This window comes from Panthera uncia, chromosome B1 (assembly GCF_023721935.1).
Source record: "Panthera uncia isolate 11264 chromosome B1, Puncia_PCG_1.0, whole genome shotgun sequence".
NCBI classification, from domain to species: Eukaryota; Metazoa; Chordata; class Mammalia; order Carnivora; family Felidae; genus Panthera; species Panthera uncia.
Window position 1 is genome coordinate 18,536,760 of NC_064811.1, and position 20,005 is coordinate 18,556,764.

Sequence of the window (20,005 nt, forward strand, 5' to 3'; positions counted from 1 at the left end):
TCTGTGTATATACACATATATATTCATATATATATTCATATGTTTATATATTCATTATATATGTATATTCAACGCTAACATTAAAATCTATTGCAAAATACATTTAATGGCAAATAAGAAAATGTTCAAAATACACTAAGGCTTAAAATTATGTTTGAAAAAACTATAATCAAAACAAATTTACATGCCAATGTATCTACTCAAAGAAAAGAAGAAAGAGGACTGGGAGAACATATGGCAAGGTGTTAATAGTGGCTGATGATATTATAAGTCCTTTTTAATTTTCTTTCCGTGTGTGTATGTTTTTCTGTAATTTTTAAATTTTCTGTGATGAACATGTATAACTTTTGTATTCAAAATAGAAAGTATCCCTTTTTCAAGGAAATCTAGAGGTTCAGGCGTACAGCTGTGCCCTCTTAATGTACAGGGAATGTAGCAAACAGAAAAGGCCCCTGGCATCCAACGGAAGTCTCAAATATTCATCGCATGTTTACAAGGAAGCCATTTCTGTCTATCGTACCGAGTGTAGCCCACACTCCACTCAGAAGAAAGCCTCCTGAGTAACAGGGAGCAGTTACTCATCAGCATTCTGAGAAACCCTCTGAGCCCTGAGCTATAGGTTGAGGAAAGCTATCAAGTCTTAGTAGCTTGCCTCAGAGGTGGGCCCAAACCCCTGGCCCCAAGATCCCCCTGGCATTTTCACTTTGTTTCTCGATTTGAAATTTCATCAGTTCAGTTTAACAAACTCTCCGTTCAAAACTGTAATTATCCTTGGTAGGGTAAAGGAGATTTCAGTTATTTATACAAAAGCATCTATTTGTTAGCCATATTTTTCCTTCCTTTCTAGCATCTAACAGAGTTCAGAAGCACATACCAAGAAAAAGACTAGTAAATGTCTTCAGAATGGTGTGACTATAAACTATTAAGAAGATTTCTCAGGAAGAGATTTTAGCACCTGGGAACAGGAAGGGGCCGTCCTGGCAGGTTTGGGAAGAGTTGATGTAGACGTGACTTCTTCCCAAGACAACTGAAGTAGGCAGGATGAGGAAAATTCCATCCAAGTTTCAAACCAGTGACTTACAAGTGAACTTCTGGGATGCAATCTGTTCCCAAATGTGTAGCCACTGTGCAGGCTCTCATGTGCTGCAGCACTTTTCTTGGGCAGGAAGCTCCTTCTGGACCCTCCAAGTATCCCGGAGGAGAGGTTGACCCATTCTCTTTCCCCAGGAAGGCTCACTATCCTCACAGGAATGAAGGCTCTTACTATTAGCCCCTTGGAGTTAGTGTTCTCACAGTTTCATGGGCCTTTCCTGCAAATCACTCTTCCCACACTTGGGTGATCATTATTTTGACTATTAAGAATTTTCGTGGGAAAAGGGGTAATGAGGCTGGAACCAAGGCCAAGTTCATGAGACTTGTAGTCACGGGAGTAAAAGGCACAGCAAAAGGAATAGAGTCGATGGTATTATAGTAGCCTTGGATGGTGACAGATGGTAGCTATGCTTGTGAGATTACATTTGGCTCAAGTCTATCCGAGAAGTAGAGGTAGAGGAACTTTGTGGATCTTGATTCAGTCCAAGATGGAAGGAAAGGGATGGTGGAAGAACATGGGTCCTCACTCAGCTGTGTCACTAGCCCACAGTTCAGCTTTATGGGCAGTTCACTTAATGTCTCTGAGCCTCGGTCAAAGGAGATGGCCAGATTCAAACACATCTCAGATCCTTGCCACCTCTCAGACGCAAGGATATGCCTGCCTTGACAGAGGCAGAGACAGGCAACTTGGAAAGACCTCTTCGCACAGAGGAAATCCAAATGTTTCACTGAACAAAGGCAAGAATTCAGAAAGCGTGTGCAAAGAAGAGTAGGAAGCTGTTTTTCAACTTTGTTGAAAGAGCACAGCTTCATCACTTCCCTTGCAATATAGGTATTTAACTTCCTAACCATTCTAGAAAAGGGATATACTACTTTCACACATACTGACTATGTGAAATCTGGCTTCTACAGACCTGAGTCTCTTACAAAGCCCAGCAGTTGCCCCAGAGAAACAGCAAGTTTTCATCTTGTTTGTCATTAATGCTATTAAGTGGCATAAGTAATGTGTGAGACCAAGTTCCTACTCGCACAGTAAAAATGAAAACCACACACCTCGCGTGATAGTGACTATTGACTATGCCTGCATAGAGATGCCATTTGACATACTAACATGCAATTTGGTTTTACAACAGGGATTAAAAGACATTACCAGGAGAGAGGGGATTTGGAAAAGAGGAAGGATCCTGAACTTAGGGTTTTGTAAAGAGGAATAAGGTCTACAGCATCTAGGGAAATAAAAACTTAGAGTAACCCTCTTGCCTCCTAATCCTGGAATGCTCCCCCACCACTGCACTCCCCCTTGCCCAGCTTAAATGAAGGATTCATTATATTTGGTCAAAGGAGACCTTACCCCTTTTTAATTTGAGAGAAATTACCTGAGATATTACGGCAGGGTATGGAAAGAGAAGAGGCCGTGCGCCTAAAATGTTTTATTATGGCATTATTAGCAAATGTACTAAACCAAGGCTGTATCACAGGTTGGCTGATGTATCCTTGGGAGTTAATAATGTCTCCCAGTCAGCTGTTTTCTTTGTACGTACAACCCAGTTTAACAGGAGGAGGAAGATCTATGCTTCAGAGTCATCTAATGCCACCCAGCCAGAGATCCTCCTTTAGGGCTGAGTGAGTATCCACAGGCACACTAAATGCCCTAATAGGAAATTTGGAGAGAGAGCCCTAGTGACAATGGAGTAAGCAAAGTAAGACCAGGTAAATGATAAACCTCGGTGAGGACAAAGCCTTGATAAACCACCAGCTATTTTCATACAATGCTGGATGTCCAAAGAGTATTCACTAGCATGACATACCTAACATCCCATTTTCCTGCACCAAGAGCAAAGAAACAATAAGAAAGCTAACACAAGAAAGCTTCATTTGCGTGCCTATGGATTAATCTCCAAAAGGCAGTTTGCAAGAGTTTGCCTTTTAAACAAGCCAAAAGCTTCATTGCGCTTTAAGGAGACTGGGTTGTCCTTTGGCCTGAGCAGATGATCAGAAAGGATTCTTTTGCTACCTCTTTTCAAAGCAAAAATCTCTGACAGCTCCTAAGGTGTTAACTTTCCACCATCCATCTTAGTGGATCCACTTCCACGCAGGGCACCTAAAAATAGGCCACGTCTAACCTTTTGCACAGCTATACAAAGCTACTAAGTGGGAACTACAACTCGGTGCTCTCCTGTGGGTATTTTCAGACTGTGTTCTTTGTCCTCTCTATTATATTACCTGAGGTTGACTATCGCATAAAAACACAGGACGAGAGTGGGTTGCTGGGATGTACCTTGCATCACAACCGCTAAGGTGACCGCTCTGTCATTGTGTTTTAGGTTTATTATTTAGATTTATTTACTACTTGCCCTTTGTCTGTTGATGTATTTAGATTGTATTGTTCCTGTGTTTTAGATTGAACCAAATGGAACGAGGGATGATAATGTTCTGGGGGGGGGGGGGGGGGAAGCCATTGAAATGATATTAATGTTCCATAAACTTCTTAATTCCACTTACAATATTAAGGTTGTTGGGACTCTTACGCTTCAGGAGTATAGTCAAGCACGTCAATGAAAAAGAATGAACTTCTGTGACACATCAAAATGTACATAAATCCCAGAAACATCATGTGAAGCAAAAGGGGTTGGACACACCAAAAAACGCATACCTTATTCTATTCTTTATAAAAATAAGTACAGAAAGAGATAAGCCTAATTTACGCACTTGGAAGTCTGGATAGAGGTTGCCTTTGGCAGTGGTTGAGAGCTGGGGACGTGGGCTGTGGGGAGGGGCTCCAGAAAGCTGGCCATGGTTTATTTCTTGCTGTCAGTGCTGTTTATGTGGGTACATTCAGTTAGTGAACATTTATAGAGCTGAACACCTATGATGTATGCACTTTTCAGTATTCATATTATACTTCAGTAAAAAAGTCTAAAATGCATAGAGGAGAAAGAGAAAAGAATCTTCCTATAATATTACAACGTTTCAAAGATTACTACACTTCTGTTAAAAAAAACTTCTGCATGTTTAACTTATCTTCTCAAAAGAACCATTAACCACACAAACCACTGGGGAGTAGGTGTGGAACAACCTGATGTCTAAGTGTGTTTGCTTCCCCGTGGACAAAGCCCCTTCAACTTCCTAGGTATATTTTCTATCAAAAGATAGGATAGGATTAGGTATTCCCTGAATACATTTCTTTTCTTTTTTTAGTTTTTTTTTTTTTTTTTTTTTTTTTTTTTTTAGTTTATTTATCTTAGAGAGAGTGCACACACAAGCAGGGGAGGGACAGAGAGAAACAAAGAGGGAGACACAAAATCCGAAGCAGGATCCAGGCTCTGAGCTGCCAGTGCAAAGCCCAACATGGGGCTGGAACTCACTAGCCGTGAGATCATGACCTGAGCCAAAGTCAGACGCTAAACTGACCGAGCCATCCAGGTGCCCCTCTGAACGTACTTCTTAAATAAATTGAGTGAAGGAAACTTCCAACTCTAAATCTGTAGTATTTTGCCGATGGTTCAAACTTCATTATTGAATGTTGTCACTGATTTGGTTTGGAAATGTGGTCCCATTCTCTGAGAACATGACCTTGGGGGTCAGTCAGTGCAGATCTGTCACTTAGAATCTATCTATCTGTGTGACCCCAAGTGAGGTACCTAAACTATCTGACCTCACATTCTAAACAATGAAAATGGCAGTGTAAATGCCCATTTTTGATGGTTGCTGTTAGGGTTGAATGAGGTATATGTGAGCCCAGTGCTTGACATATAAAGTACTCAATGATGATACTTTATATTCACATACAAATACTTCACTCAATTTAAACATCAAACAACATTATAGTAGATGCGTAAGTTTGCACTTTGCCTGGCTTCCTCATCTAAAAAAAAAAAAAAAGAAAATCTAGAAACAAAGCAGAACACTTTCTTTTGAGGTCTTAACATTAAGCTGACTTTCTATGAGAGCACACAGAATCATCGTCTAAGCTGCAGGGATGCCAAGTGTCTGTTGGTTTCTCTGTTTACCTGAAGAAAAGTAAAACCAGTCTCATACTGGTCCTGACCTGGCTCTACCTCCAAAGAGACCAGAAGCACCAAGTGCCGAGAACAGTTTTTGTTTCCATTGTGCTGGCCACAAAAGTCACTTAAGCCAAAAGTCTGCAAAGACTTTCTCTGTTAAGAAACAAGACATCCCTTAAATTGTGTGGAAACTGACAAGATACCATGAGCTTGCAAATGTAAGAAGAACCACAAAGTATCAAACTGTGTTTTAAAACGATGGTGTCCCTGGGGGAAGCATGAAAAACAAAGCCACAGGAGCAAAACACTTTTCAATATCAAGTCAATTTTGCCACCAGTGGCCTATCAACTGAATCATCCTAGAGTCCATACTCTTCCCAAAAACTTGTGATCATACAATCACTTTTTAGATGGGTAAAACGACATAAAGGCTATGTTATACTTGTCTTAGATATTTAAGGTTGTTTTTTTTTTTTTTCTTGTAAGTCATTTTTCTGTGTAATGAAATGCTGAAAAGCTGGCATATAAGTTAAAAACTGTACTGTCCAATACAGTAGCCACCGCCCACATATGGCTGCTGAGCACTTGAAATAGGTCTGGTCAAAATTAAGATGTGCTGTAAATGTAAATATACATGGTATTTCAAAACGTTAGCGTGAAAAATCAAATGGAAACTATCTCATTAATAATTTATATTGGCTACATGTTAACATGATACAGCGGATGTATTGGGGAAAACGAGAGATTTTCTTAAAATGAAATTTACGTTTTCTCAACGTGGCACCTAGAAAATTCAAAATCACGTATGTGGTGTGCGGAACCTTCCTATTTGCCAGTCCCCGTCTCCCGTTTTGCGCTCCCCCCTCAAGCAAGTGATATTAGTGAATTACGGCATCGGGGAATTGCAGAATGAATATGGGGTAGGAGAGGAGGGCCACAGCAATGCACTCCCCTAGGGGGCACCACTCGCATCCCAGGCTGTGAAGAGTGATCACTGGAGCTTTACAGTATTCTGTGTGCACAGCTCTGTATTATATGCTGTATAATCCATCGTCCCTACATAATCAGGAATCCCTTCCAGAACATCCCTGAGGCAACCGCATACATCTTCAACACTTTACACACTTTGCCAAAACATATACAAAATAACGAGATGCAAATGTATAAAGTGAGGTCTACCCCAGTACTCCAGACTGGGAGGATGGAAAATAGAGCTGATCATATTATACAATTCTAATAGGATACAGAAGATAGCCAGAGCAATACAAAGTATGCAGCCCCCGATATACACTGGGATGCGGCGTTCTCAAGAAGACGGTTTTCTTCCTGGAGACTAGAGGCATTTTTCAGAGGGTAACATCCACGTTAATTACAAAATGCGCCCGCCTCTCTCTTCCAAGGGAGAAAAGCCTGTTGTTGCATCCGTAATGTAGCTTTAGTTTCTGATGCCAAAAATGATTCAGTAAACACAGTTATGTTATGGTATACTATTTCTTATTCAGCACTCAAATTAATCTCAAGGCAGGGCTGGCATTAATTCAATTTGACGCCTGTACTTAGGATTTCACATAGGTGCCTTCATCCAATTCTTCTTCGCAACTAATAAAATCTTAATTCATGGTAATATATTTATTTCTAGTTCAGTTCATGTTAAGGAGTGCAGTGCTTTACAGAAAACTAATTAATATCAATCATATATTATAACACTTTTAATGGTTCAGAGGAAAACCCTACACCGGGGGAAAGATTAGATGAACCGAGGGGTCTGAGCCCATCCTATTGACTCTATTTTTAGGATTTGAGAAAAAGATACCAAGCATCATTTCAAATATTAGTTTAATTTGAAGGTGTGCATCATGGGAAAGCCGGGAATTAAGAACCCGGGTTCTGATCCCTAATAGGACATTGATTTGATGTGGCCCAAGAATGTAATTCACACTCTCAGAGACTCCGTTTTCCACCTATTTTGTGTAACAGCCATATAATTTGCAAGTTGGTAAAGATATTCAAATTGAGATGCATGGCACTATTAAAATAATGAACAACTTCACTAATAGAGAGCCTTCTGCAATTGTTGTTAACAATTCTATTTTTATGTAATGTTTGAGTAATGTTGATAGCATCATATTTTCTGGGATTGGACATATAGTCAGCGGGATAGTGCAAGCGTGAGTCCTCACTGTGACATAAACGGGGCCCCCTGGAGTTGTGCAGTGCAGTGGCCCTCACATTTCCTTAGAGAACAACATTTAAAAGGCCTAATTCCTCCCCCCGCCCCCCGCCAGGCACAAAAAGCTGGAACGGTGACTATCCAACTTTTTGAAAAAAAAAAAAAAAAAAATTTAAATAATAATGCAATAGGTCCCTTGAAATGCATGGTCATAATATTTAGTCTTCCCAAATTAGGCAGTAAGCATTTCATTCATTCTACAACAATTCCTCCATATTGACATTCTACCATCAAGGGGAAAAAAAAAAAAAGCACATACTATTCTGTTCTCTCTCTCTCTCTCTTTTTTTTTTTTTTTGCCTCTTTAGAAATCTACACATAAAACCTCCAAATCTGATCCCCATATAATTTTTAAAATCCTGATCATTAGAAATAAAACAAAAGCCCAAACACCGGCAGCATACTGGCTTCTGGTGCAGAGATAATGCCTCCGGATACTCACTGTCAAAACTGAATCCATAGATGATAACCCCAAGACGTATGTCATTCATTTTACTGCAGTGCAAACACTTGTATTGCAAGCTGAGGGAACACTCACGACAGGGGCCTTCGCAGGCTACTTTTAATTCACAAGGGCATGCTGACGTGGGAGGGCACCTCAGAGTCACTGTTCAATGAACTCCACAATAGGGCACAAACCTGAAACCCAATCTTAGGCAGATATGGACGTAAGAGCAAACATATACAGTATCATGTGCTTTCCAACAGCCCTGTGTCTCGAGGGAGCTCTCTGACATCAGCAGTTGAGACAGGTGGTTCCCTTTCCAACTGTGGAAAATAAAACCCTAGTGCAGAGGCACTAAGTAAATATAGCTGTACTGTAATCTTTCCTTGGGGCGCTCTCCCTGTGATTTCTGTCCTGTGATGATACTTTATCCAATGAACCCATCCAGGACATTCTTCGATACTAATAACGGACCGCACATTTGCAAACTGGCTGAAGCTGGCGTTGAAGCTACTGAGCGAGGACTCTGTTTGCTGCCCCCCTTGGTCCGACGAAGGTTTTCCTCCTCTCATTTATTCAAAATAGATTGTCAAGTGGCTGCCCAACCCCTCTGCGGGGATATGTCACCCTTTGTCCCCTGTTACTAATCCGACCCAACAAAATGACAGACAAAAGTCAGATCGTCTTAAAATCACATGCAGAGAGCAGGTCAATACCAACCGTATCCAGTTTGGGTCTGAGAACTAAAATCAGCTGAGATGTACTAAGCCCTCTGTGGCCACAACTATTTGCTTTTGCATTTAGGAATTACTAGCAGAAGGGCACCCTGTAACGTGTGTGTAAAATTACTTAATTCAACTTCTATTTCCCTTTCTGAACGTAGATACTTTTACACTCTGACAGCCGCTGGCTCTTAAAGCATTCTCCTTTTTGTTGTATCTCCTTAGAAACACAAATCTTGTTCCCTGGCAGCAGCAGCCCTCAGTGCTGTACCACATGCCCAAACTCGTTCTCCCTCACAGCTTTAATTCACAGTAAGTGGCATGAAAGGAGGTCAACCCTTCTCAAAAAACACTCGGAGTTCTTTTCGACTTCAGAATCTATTTTGAAAAAGCCACACTCCCTGCTACGTAAAGAGCGGCTTCCCATTTTGAAATTCTGGCTATAACTGCTGACGACTTATGGAATGGTCTGCAAAGGGGCAAACACAGGCCGATGGTCACAGTTTCAACCCTTGATCACAATTCTCTTAGAGAATTCAGGAAACTGTGAGACACGCAAGTCAGCAACTGCCATCCCCTCCTTACCCCCAAATAACCCTTTTGCCTGGAAACTGCTCAACGGCACACATACATGTTATAGCTTTCTTTTCCCGAGGTGTTCATTGCATGCTTAACTCAATAATGCCATCTTAATCCCTAAAGTTTCCATGGTAACCTACCACTGTAATAAACAAGTCTGAAGAATGAGAAACCAAGCAAGGTACTCCTGTTTCCCCCGTCCTCCTTCAACTTTAAAGAATAGGGTCTTCTCTAATGCTCTAAGCATCATGGGTCATAGCTCCTTGAGCTGGAGTAAAAATAATAGCAATAAAGCAGTGATATCCAACATTCGGTGAATATGTACTGTGTGCCAGCCACTGTGCCGAGTAGTTAGGTAGAATATCTCCTTGACTTCTTACGCCACCAGTAGGAGCAAGTACTCCTATTACACCGACTCCAGCGTAAGTCTGCTGAAGCCTAGAGAGATTAGGTGACTTTTCCCAAGACAAAAAGCTGGTTTGTGGGCGACATGAGACCTGAAGTTAGTCTCGTCTGATTTCCAAAGTTTTTGTCTGTGCCCAATAATCACATGACTTCAACATCTAGGAGTCTCCCTACAAATCAGAAGGCGAACCACAGCCTCTGATTCCAATGGAAAGTAAAAACACCGCACACATGTAGCCAAAACAACCAGGGAAACTAAGGAAATCATGACTCAAACAGGAACAGCCAATACATGGCTGCTCTGGTCAAAAGAGGCTGTACTACAGGGGTTTTTGAATGTGACCTGTCATATCATTTAAAAGAATGCACCTTTCTTTAGGGGTGCCTGGGTGGCACAGTTGGTTAAGCATCTGACTTCAGCTCAGGTCACGATTGCTCAGTTGGTGGGTTGGAGCCCCGTATCGGGTTCTGTGCTAACAGCTCGGAGCCTAGAGCCTGCTTCAGATTCTGTGTCTCCCTCTCTCTGCCCCTCTCCCACTCATGCTCTGTCTCTTTCTCTCTCTCAAAAGATGAACAAATTTTTTTAAATAAAAGAATCCACCTTTCTTTGTAGACCAATGTCTAAAGGTAAAAAAAGTTAAAATTGGGGTGTCTGATTCAGATCACTAAGAGCACTCTCAGAGGAAAAGAAGCCTTTACATAATGCCACATCTCCCCCTAAATGAAATTGAGATTCCTTTTGAAGATGGCAATTGCAAACAAAGGCCAGATTAAAACATATCTGAAGACCACATGGCAAAACATTACAAAAATGTTTCCATGCTACAAATGTATTTCCATGCAAGTCTATCCCATGAAGTACATATATTAGGTTTATCTGACTCTAGACGAGAACTCAACAAACAGACTTTAACCTTGGACTCTTAGTATTAATAACTGAATCAACTTCTAATATATATTTTATAGCTTTTGGTTGGAAGTATGGTCAAATATGAAAAGGTCACGTGAGTTAGAGCCATTGAAAACTCACCATGGTACAAGTTTTTGGAAAGCGGGTCTGAAATATGTGGTTTTCTAACCTCCTCTGATTTCAGGAATAGAAATAAACTCCAATGAACATGTTAAAAAAAAAAAAACAAAAAAAACAAAAACAAAAACAAAAAAAAAACGTAGGCTTTGAGAACCTGGTGGCTCTGGTCTTGAAACAGTTATAACTAAGGTCCAAAGTACCTGGGTCCTCTGGCAGGCTAAAGGGCCATCATTCAATAGGGCAGGTTCCAAAGTGAATGGCCCAGAATACAAAGCCAGAATAAGCTGCCTTCTCTGATACCCTCCCACCTTTTGGAACCTAGAAGAACAAAGGCAAACAGGAATGGCCTATGGCCATCTGGCGGGGTAGGCATGCCATTACTAATCCTGACATCCCCATTGTGACCAACATCACCACACCTAAAACAATCAAAACCACACTGATGATTATTGAGTAGGAATGGAAGTTACATGCCTTTGAGGATGTGAATTCTGAGGTCTGGTCCAGAGGTTATAACATTAAAAGAAGAAACTCACTTTCCAACAGAGCATTAAGCCCAGTCCACATTCATGATCCTTTTCTAGGTATGCAAATTATGCTGCTAAGAACAAACCTTCGAAGCAGAATCAGAACTCTGATGGACACGGAATAAACACACTGGCTGTGGAGGCCACGCACGTGGTGAACACGAACGAGGAACATGAACATAACTCTGAATAGACTCTACCTCAACGAACATCCACCACGTCAATATCACCAGTTGAGCCACTTAATGTCCGTGAGTCCGTTTTCCCACTTAGAAAATGGGGAGAACACCCACCTCACTGGCTTATCATGCGGACTCAACAGGAAGAGCTGAAGGGATATGAGGGAGGGCCTTGAGGAAAATGCCTTATCTGCAGGGGTGCTACACAAATGTCCCTTTCCTGCGTTGTTCACGGTGCTCAGCTCCAACTATTTATCTGCCCTCCCAGACTCTCCTTCTCTTCCAAGAGTTTTTGTTTTTGTTTTTGTTTTTAATAAAATATATACAACAAGACTTCTGCACCTTTGACTCAGTCGGTTAAGTGCCGACTTCAGCTCAGGTCACGATCTCACAGTTCATGGGTTCAAGCTCTGCATCCAGCTCTGTGCTGACAGCTCAGAGCTTGGAGCCTGCTTCGAATTCTGTGTTTCCCTCTCTCTCTGCCCTTCCCCTACTCACGCTCTCTCTCTGTCTCCGTCTCTCTCTCTCTCTCTCTCTCAAAAATAAATACACATTACAAAAAAAAAAAAGACTTCTGAACCTTTTATTCCTTGGAGTGGACATTGTGACTTATGAATACACAAACATGTGTGGGGAAACAGGGCTCATCCCTCCCCTTCTGCTGGTGCCTTGCCCACGTATAGAGGGGAGAAGAAACACCAGCTCTGCTTGGAGCATAAAGTCAGCCTCAATGAAATATTTAACGAGGCGTTTTTATTTTTTATTATTTTTTTAAATTTTTTAATGTTTATTTATTTTTGAGACAGAGAGAGACACAGCATGAACGGGGGAGAGTCAGAGAGAGGGAGACACAGAATCTGAAGCAGGATCCAGGCTCCGAGCTGTCAGCACAGAGCCCGACACAGGGCTGGAACTTACGGACTGTGAGATCGTGACCTGAGCCGAAGTCAGACGCTCAACCGACTGAGCCACCCAGACGCCTGTAACAAGGCATTTTTAAAGATCAAAGATTCATGTGAAAGAAAAATCTTGAAAAACTTTGCAATGGGAAAAACGCTGACATTTGGGCTTACTGCCAATGGTTAGTTACTGCAAGTTTGGGGAAATATATGAGTAAAGATACAGTGCAAATTGCCACTACATGGATTTTAATTTTAAATTTTTTTAATGTTTATTTATTTTTGAGAGAAAGAGAGACAGAGACAGAGACAGAGCACGAGTGGGGTAGGGGCAGAGAGAGAGGGAGACACAGAATCTGAAGCAGGCTCCAGGCTCTGAGCTGTCAGCACAGAGCCCAACGGGGGAGCTGTGAGATCATGACCTGAGCAGAAGTCTGATGCTTAACTGACTGAACCACCCAGGTGTCCCCACGGAACTTTCTTTAAAAGAACCAGTGACAGACAATGTCTGCACTTTCCAACTCAAGCGTCTCTTTCGGTATTTAAAGACAAAACTATCAAGGACTAAATATGAAAAATCCAAATTTTGAAAACTCAAAAATACCCGAAATACAGTAATTTCCTACTTAGGAAAAACAAAACAATACAAAACAAAAGCAAGGAACACCTTAAAATTAGCCTATTCATATGCACCGAAGCTTTCTTTGAACATCCACCTCATAAAATACTCTAGAAATGCCTACTATTTTAAAAAACTAATATAAATTCAACTGGTGACACAGGAGAAAAAAATGTATTCTCAAAATCTATATATTGTTTTTCTAACTACTGTCCGAAACCAACACCACTCGAAAGAAAATACCATACTGCTTGGGCAATTATCCACCAAGAATCTATCTCTCTAATTCATGTCTACTGTTGTTATTTATAGTCTCAGACAGTAACCTTAGACTTGTCCAAAGGTGTGGAATGTACTTCCTTCTTGTCTGCATGGATTCTGCTTAGCTCATACTAACCGTTCACCGTCTTCCTAACTTGTAAAGGTAAATAAAGCTGGCCCTAAAAATTAAAATTAAAAATCTCGGCTAAAAGTCTCCATTGGGGTCAAAAAACTACTTTAGCTCCACGAGGCCATGGCAAAGAGAAAGACATGCCTCACACCTCTCTCTACCCCTCTCCATGGGTGTGGGAAAACACACACCTGTGAATGTGCAGAACACATGATAAGAGGACACGCAGCTGTAAGTCAAGAAGAATCTATTATGCTCCAAAAGATGGTCCGGCAGGATGCCAGTTGCTGAACCTCTGTAAGATTTTATATCTTCCTGCCCTGAAAATGCTTGCATTCTAAGAGTAAGTGGAGGCCAGATTCACAACCAACCTGCCCACATGTGAACAGAACAATAGCACGTGTGTTGAGGGAGAAAAGATGGGAATTGTTTGAGGTTTGAAACAGATCTCATGAACCTTATAAACAGCCTAGAATGAGCTAGTCATGCCCTATGAAGGCTTTGAAAGGCCCCTGCCCCATATGTAGTCCAGTGTAAAAACTAGACTGATTACCCAATTATGTACAGATAGGGAAGCCCAGAAGAGTTCTAATCTTTGTCCTAATAGCTGCTTCAATAATTACATTAAATGATCAAATATAATAGTCTTTCAAAGGAAAAATTTTGGTGCCCCTGACGGGTGCCCTGCTTTGCTGGAGGCTCTACTCACTAGTTTAGTGTAATATTGGGCAGTCCTCTGTAGGTACCAACATACCAAGAAAGAAAACCAAAGATGTGGTTTGCCGGGACCTTGCCCATCCATTCTTGGACCTTCCAATAAAAATTCTGGGGTCCAAAGGATTGCAAGAAACATACTTGACTGGAAAAGACCATGTGGGTTTTTCTAGCTTTTGGGGGTGACTGCTAGGCCCCTAAAAGGAGAAGAGGCAGAAGGAGGAAGGGTAATGAGGGAAAGACAGAACTGTCTTTAAGACCTACTTGGGGGTAGAACCAGGTCCTGAGACTTCCTGACTTGTTGAAATGGGTCAACCTGGACCTCTAGCAAATGGAAATGACACAACCATCCTCACGGAGAATGTAAGGATCTGATACATAGCTTGGCACCTGGTAGATATTTGGTAAATGCTGGTTTTCCTCAATACTAAGGGGACTAGAAAATAAAAAGCCCTGGTGCGAAATGATGAATGATACAAGGTCCAGTGTTAGCTGCTGAAGGAAATACAAAGAAATATGAATGGTAGCAAGAGCTGAGATTTGGCTCTCAACTAGGTGGTGGGATGCAGCCGCTTATGTGGTATTATTGAAGATCGGTCTTTAACTCAGCAGATTCCAGGAGGTCACCACAAGACCAGAAATACAAAATCAAAGGTAGTTTAAAATGGCAGAAGGTGATTTTTTTTTTTTAAAGTACAGTCCAATGTATGTTGCCCACCATGTATCCACCACTATTCCAAGTGTCTCATGAAATGGGATCTATTGTTGTCTTCTGCTTTCTTGTTTTCAGATGCAGAAACAGGCACGGAGAGTTAAGTAACATACCCAAGGCTACACATATAATAAGGGGTAAGGTGTGAACTTGAACCCAGGGTGCCTGGTTTTGGAGTACATGCCCTTAACCCCTCCACTAAACTGCTTCCCACCGCCATCTCATGCAGTTCTGAGTCTTTACTAACTAAAGTCGAGTGAAACATTACAACAACATAGTTGAATTAGATTTGGCTCCTGGTCTCTCACAGAGCCCACAGTTTAATAGCGATTCTGCAACCTATGAGTCTGAAGCAACAGAACCAACCGTAGGACCCAGTGAGTAAAACACAAACAGAGAACCCCAGAGTGCCTGGAAGAGCATGGGAGAGGAGAAGGAGGCGTTATGAGAACAGAGCCCTTCTCCTTTCTTCCATTCTTTGAAATCATTCTGTGTGTGCCCAGCAGGGCATAGGGAACCACTCAGTGGAAATAATTGCCTTTGTCATCTTTGGATTCTTGAGATAATGATGTTTTCTACTGATCTTACTCAGGAATATTAATAAAATGCAATATATCCTCCCAAGGAGTTTACGATCTTGTGGGCACAGAGACATGGATGGATTCAAAAGATTCTGGTATGAGTTCACATGGTCCGCAGTGATGACCTGAAATCTCCAGATGGGAGCCATGGTAAACAAGAAGAATCCTGATGTAGGGGCGCCTGGGTGGCTCAGTCAGTTAGGCATCAGACTCTTGATTTTGGCTCAGGTCATGATCTCATATTCATGGGATTGAGTCCTATGTCTATTGGGATTCTCTCTCACCTCTCTCTCTGCTCTTCCTCTGCTTTCTCTCTCTCCCTCTCTCTCTCTCTCTCCCTCGCTCTCAATCAATCAATCAATCAATAAAAAGAATCCTGATGTAATCAAACCAACTTCTGAGAGTTACCTGATGATCTTCCTAGTGGACTACTGGTCTGACAGTATCTGCTATTCACTGTAGATAAACTGAGATCAATGACCATGAACTTAACCAGAAACACATCTTAAATTATAATTAGTTAATAACTTTCCAACTGGACAAAAAATTGACAGTGCTTACCACGGATTGGAGAAATTATGATACATGAAGAGCAATTATTTCGTCAAGAAATATATACTAAAATGTATTTTGATAGCTTCTAAAAAGCACCTATTTTTAAAGAAATGGAATCCTACAGGCTGTTCAGGAACTTCATGGTCCCAAACATAACCAATTACAAACCGACAAATCACAAAATGGAAGATTAAACCATATGGAGGTCATTAGGATTAGATTGAAAAGATACCCAGTTGGAGAAACTAGTTTTTTAAGTAGGAAAATGTCTAAGAAAGGGTATTTACAGAGAGAGAGAGAGAATTCCAGGTGAAGAGATGGCGTTTTCAGAAGTGTATTCTTGGTTTACTAGGCCAGGCGGAAAGGCAGCAAGGTACAGGGCAGAGCCTCATACCCTCTACTCTGACGATGACCTTGGCTCATAGCCACATGGCCCAAAGAAAGGTATGGAGGCTCTCTGTGCCTTAGTTTCCTTATCTGTAAAATAGGGCTCACTGTGCCCGTTTCTTAGATCCTATTAGGATTCTATAAGCATAATAAAAGATAATACACATGATTGTTTATGTGTCAACTTGGCTGGCCTATGGTGCCTATTGTTTGTTCAAACACTAATTTACAGTCATTGTAAAGGTCTTTTTTGTAAATGTAATTAATACATACCATCAGTTGACTTTAAGTAAAGCAGATGATCCTCCATAATGTGGGTGGGCCTCATCCAATCAGTTGAAGATCATACAACTAAAAACAGAGGATGCCCTAAGAAGAGATTCTGCCTCAAGACTGTAACTAGAAATCTTGCCTGGGTTTCCAGCCAGCTAGCCTGCCCTATAGATATATAGATTTCAGTCTTGCCAGCCCTCAAAATTGCATGAGCCAATTTCTCAAAGTTTCTCTCTCTCTCTCTCTGTCTCTCTCTGTCTCTCTCTCTCCCTCTCTCCCACATTCCCATGTAATAAATAAACATATAAAATGTAGCCCTTCATTTTAGTAGTTGTAACCCCAGGACTTTATTTAAAAATAAATTTAGGACTCTTCAAAGAGAGGAAATGCCAATAAAATGAGGCTTCAAGATGTTTTAGAACATAATCTCCACGAAGACAGGGAAATTGATTTGTTCACAATTCTGTTCATTGGCCTAAAATGGTGGCTGGACCACTGAAGATGTGCTGACAGTGAGTGAATGCTAGAATTCTATAGCTGTGTAGAGAAAGGCAGCAAAGTCTTTCCTGTGACTTAGTATCAACCCAAATGATTTTTCCTCAGCGCTAATAAAGCATCATGTGGAAGGCAAGTATTTCCATCCATCTCTCCACCCACCCGTCCACAACACACGCACTACTGCTTTCTACAGGCTGTGCCAGGCTTTGGACTGTGAAGACAAAGAAAACAGAAGTCTTGTCTTTGGAGCACCGCAGCCTAGTAAGTGAGCGGATGAATAAACAAGCACAATTATATTAGTAGAATATACTGGAGTAATAATGCAGGAGGTGTTAAGGGACCTCGGAGAATGGACACCTAACTTCTTCTGGAAGGGATTCATTCATTCACCCATGCAGGCATTCATTTCCAAAATGAATCTTTACGGAGGCGAACTCTGTGCCAGCGCGGTGCTTTATTTACCCTGGCCATAATCAGATAGCATAATAAATAATATTAATAAATCTTAGATTTTTTTAAAGTTTATTTATTTATTTTGAGAGAGACAGAGACAGCAAGCATCGGGGAGGAGCACAGAGAGGGAGAGAGAGAAAATCCCAAGCAGGCTTTGCGCTGACAGCGCAAAGCTCAACGCAGGGCTCGGACCCACGAAGCCATGAGATCGTGACCTGAGCCGAAAACAAAAGTCAGATGCTCAAACAACTGAGCCACCCGGGAGCCCCAATAATGGCCAGATTTTATTGAGTGCTTACTATGTTTCAGGCATTGGTCTAAACCCTTTGCATTTGTTTACTGCTTCTCTTTGTACCACTGGAGAAAAGGGTATGCATTTTCCATATCCTCTTCTATAAGACAATCGTACAGGCACAAATTCTCATATTTACTCCTCAAAGAATGACTGATCACCCACCATCTAAAAGGCACACTGTGGGGCACAAATTTGAACAACACGTTACCTCTGCCCTTAAATCCACTGAAAGAGACAGACATATTAACAACCACAATTTCAGACCATATGACTCCCACAGTCTCGCCCACGCCCTGTCATAGCATAGGCCTGCCATCTCCAAAACTTCCCGAAAACTTGAAAATGTGATTTTCAACATAACCAATAGAAATGTGCTGAGAGTATCCCGTACTCTTACAAGGAAAATAACCACAAGGAAATACTGTTAATATGCAAGACAGAGCTTCCAAATTATACTTGAGAACTAAGCTCTTTCTGTGTGCATGTGACCAAGGAATAGATGACTACAGGTCAGCATGGCCTGTGCGTGGCTCACACAGATACCTAGGTTATCAACCAACGCGAGTGTTTTCTATTACCTCGCAGGCACTACCACTAGCATAATGCATTGTCCTCAAGACCTCAATGCTTGAAACCGTGCGCACGGCAACAGAAGATGCTGATATAAATATCATGCATTATTGATAAATAGCATGAATTTGTCATCAATTAACAGCAACTATAGGTTGCAACGATTCTAAGTGGAACCTTATAAATAACTGTAGTTTTAATTACTTGAGAAAACTACAACATCCATCAACATTCATGGTTCCTGCTGAGGACCGCCATGGTCCTAGAAGTTCTACAGTCACTGAAAATGTTTACAGCAATGAAAGAGTAAAGATTTCTGCACCTTAGAAAAAAGAAAAAAAAAAGGCCAATTCTATCCAGGAATCACAAATCTGGACTTTCTTGAAAGTGAAAATTTAGGCGAGGGGGGGGGGGGAGAATGGGTACGGGGTGGGTCCATGCGATGCACATGGGGGGAGAAACCAATAAAGGAAAGGAAACAGTTTCCAATCAAATCAAAGATGAGATTATCCAACAGCCAATATGGGTAAAAACAAGGAGATACTCCTTTGGGTTAAAGGAAAATGGGCTGTTTACTCTCTTTTGTACTCCTCACTGAATCCATTCTTCTTCTTCTTTTTTTTTTTTTTGATGTTTAAAATGTGTATCTTATCTATTTCCAAAAATGAGATTCTGGATTCCATACAAAGTTAGACACATTAAAACAAGACAATAAGAATGAAAACCAGATCAAATCAGGTTAAAAAGAGCAAGGAAGCAAATGCTCATATATAGTTGGAATGCCTTACTTTTTTTGTAACTGAGTTCTGAATTTAGCTCTGAGTTTCCTGGCTGTTTTGACAAAACTCAAAATGTGTTGGGTTAAATAAATATTCATTAGTTAACAAAAGGAAACAGGACTTCCCTGACCTCTCTAGTCCCACTGTAACCCCACCTCTATTCCCGGGGCCCATCCATCAGTATCCGTATTCTGCCTGTATTTTTCTCCATAGTATGTGTCAATTTTCTAAATTCTATATCTTTTGCTTGTTTTCTGTCCCCTTCCACTGGAATGTAAGGCTCATAAGCAGCCCTATAAATACAGAGAACAAACTAGTGGCTTTCAGAGGGGAGGAGGTGGGGGATGGGCACAATGGGAGAAGGGGAGTGGAAGATCCAGGCTTCTGGTCATGGAACGAAGGTCATGGGAATAAAAAGCACAACACAGGGAATACAGTCCGTGGTATTGTCATAGTGCTGTATGGTGACAGATGACAGCCACCCTTGTGGCAAGCATAGCACAATGTCTAGAGGTGTCAAATTATTATGTTGTACCCCTGAAACTAATGTGACATTGTGCATCAACTATACTTCAACTAAATAAAAAGGCAAGAGAAAACAAAAAAAAGATGTAAGGCTCACGAGGAAAGGATTCCTCGTTTTTTTTGTTCACTATTTCATCTGGGCTTGCCACAGAGCTCACCTTAATAAAGATTCACTGGAGAAATGAATGCATGAATGAATGAACGAATCCCTTCCAGAAAAGGTTAGGTGTCTGTTCTCTGAGCCATATAAATGCAATCAAGAATGATTTTATTTTCAATACCGAATTCCAGTAGACATTTACCAGGAAGAGCCCTAAACAAATTACACCAGGCTATAAGGCTATGTTGGGGTGGGGAGATAATGGCCTAACAATCCATAATGAGCATTAAATAAAAGGCACATGCAAACGTGCAGTGACAAGGGAACAAAATTTGAAACCAGAAGAGCTAAATTCAGCTAACAAGGCCACGTCCTCCCACCCTGTGCCTCCTATCAAGCGGCATGGCGTAATTGTGAAGCACACAGATCCTGGAGCCAGCC

At 41.3% G+C, this 20,005-nt stretch overlaps 1 protein-coding gene across 1 annotated transcript in view; it reads right to left on the minus strand.

Moving 5' to 3' along the window:
- The window catches only part of PPARGC1A (PPARG coactivator 1 alpha), a 112,541-nt gene extending 104,492 nt beyond the window's left edge, over positions 1-8,049 (minus strand). The window contains exon 1 of the mRNA XM_049630388.1: positions 7,769-8,049. Coding sequence (XP_049486345.1) covers positions 7,769-7,813 — 45 coding nt within the window. The 5' untranslated portion in view covers positions 7,814-8,049. The remainder of the gene's footprint in view (positions 1-7,768) is intronic.
- Between the last annotated feature and the right edge of the window lie 11,956 nt (positions 8,050-20,005).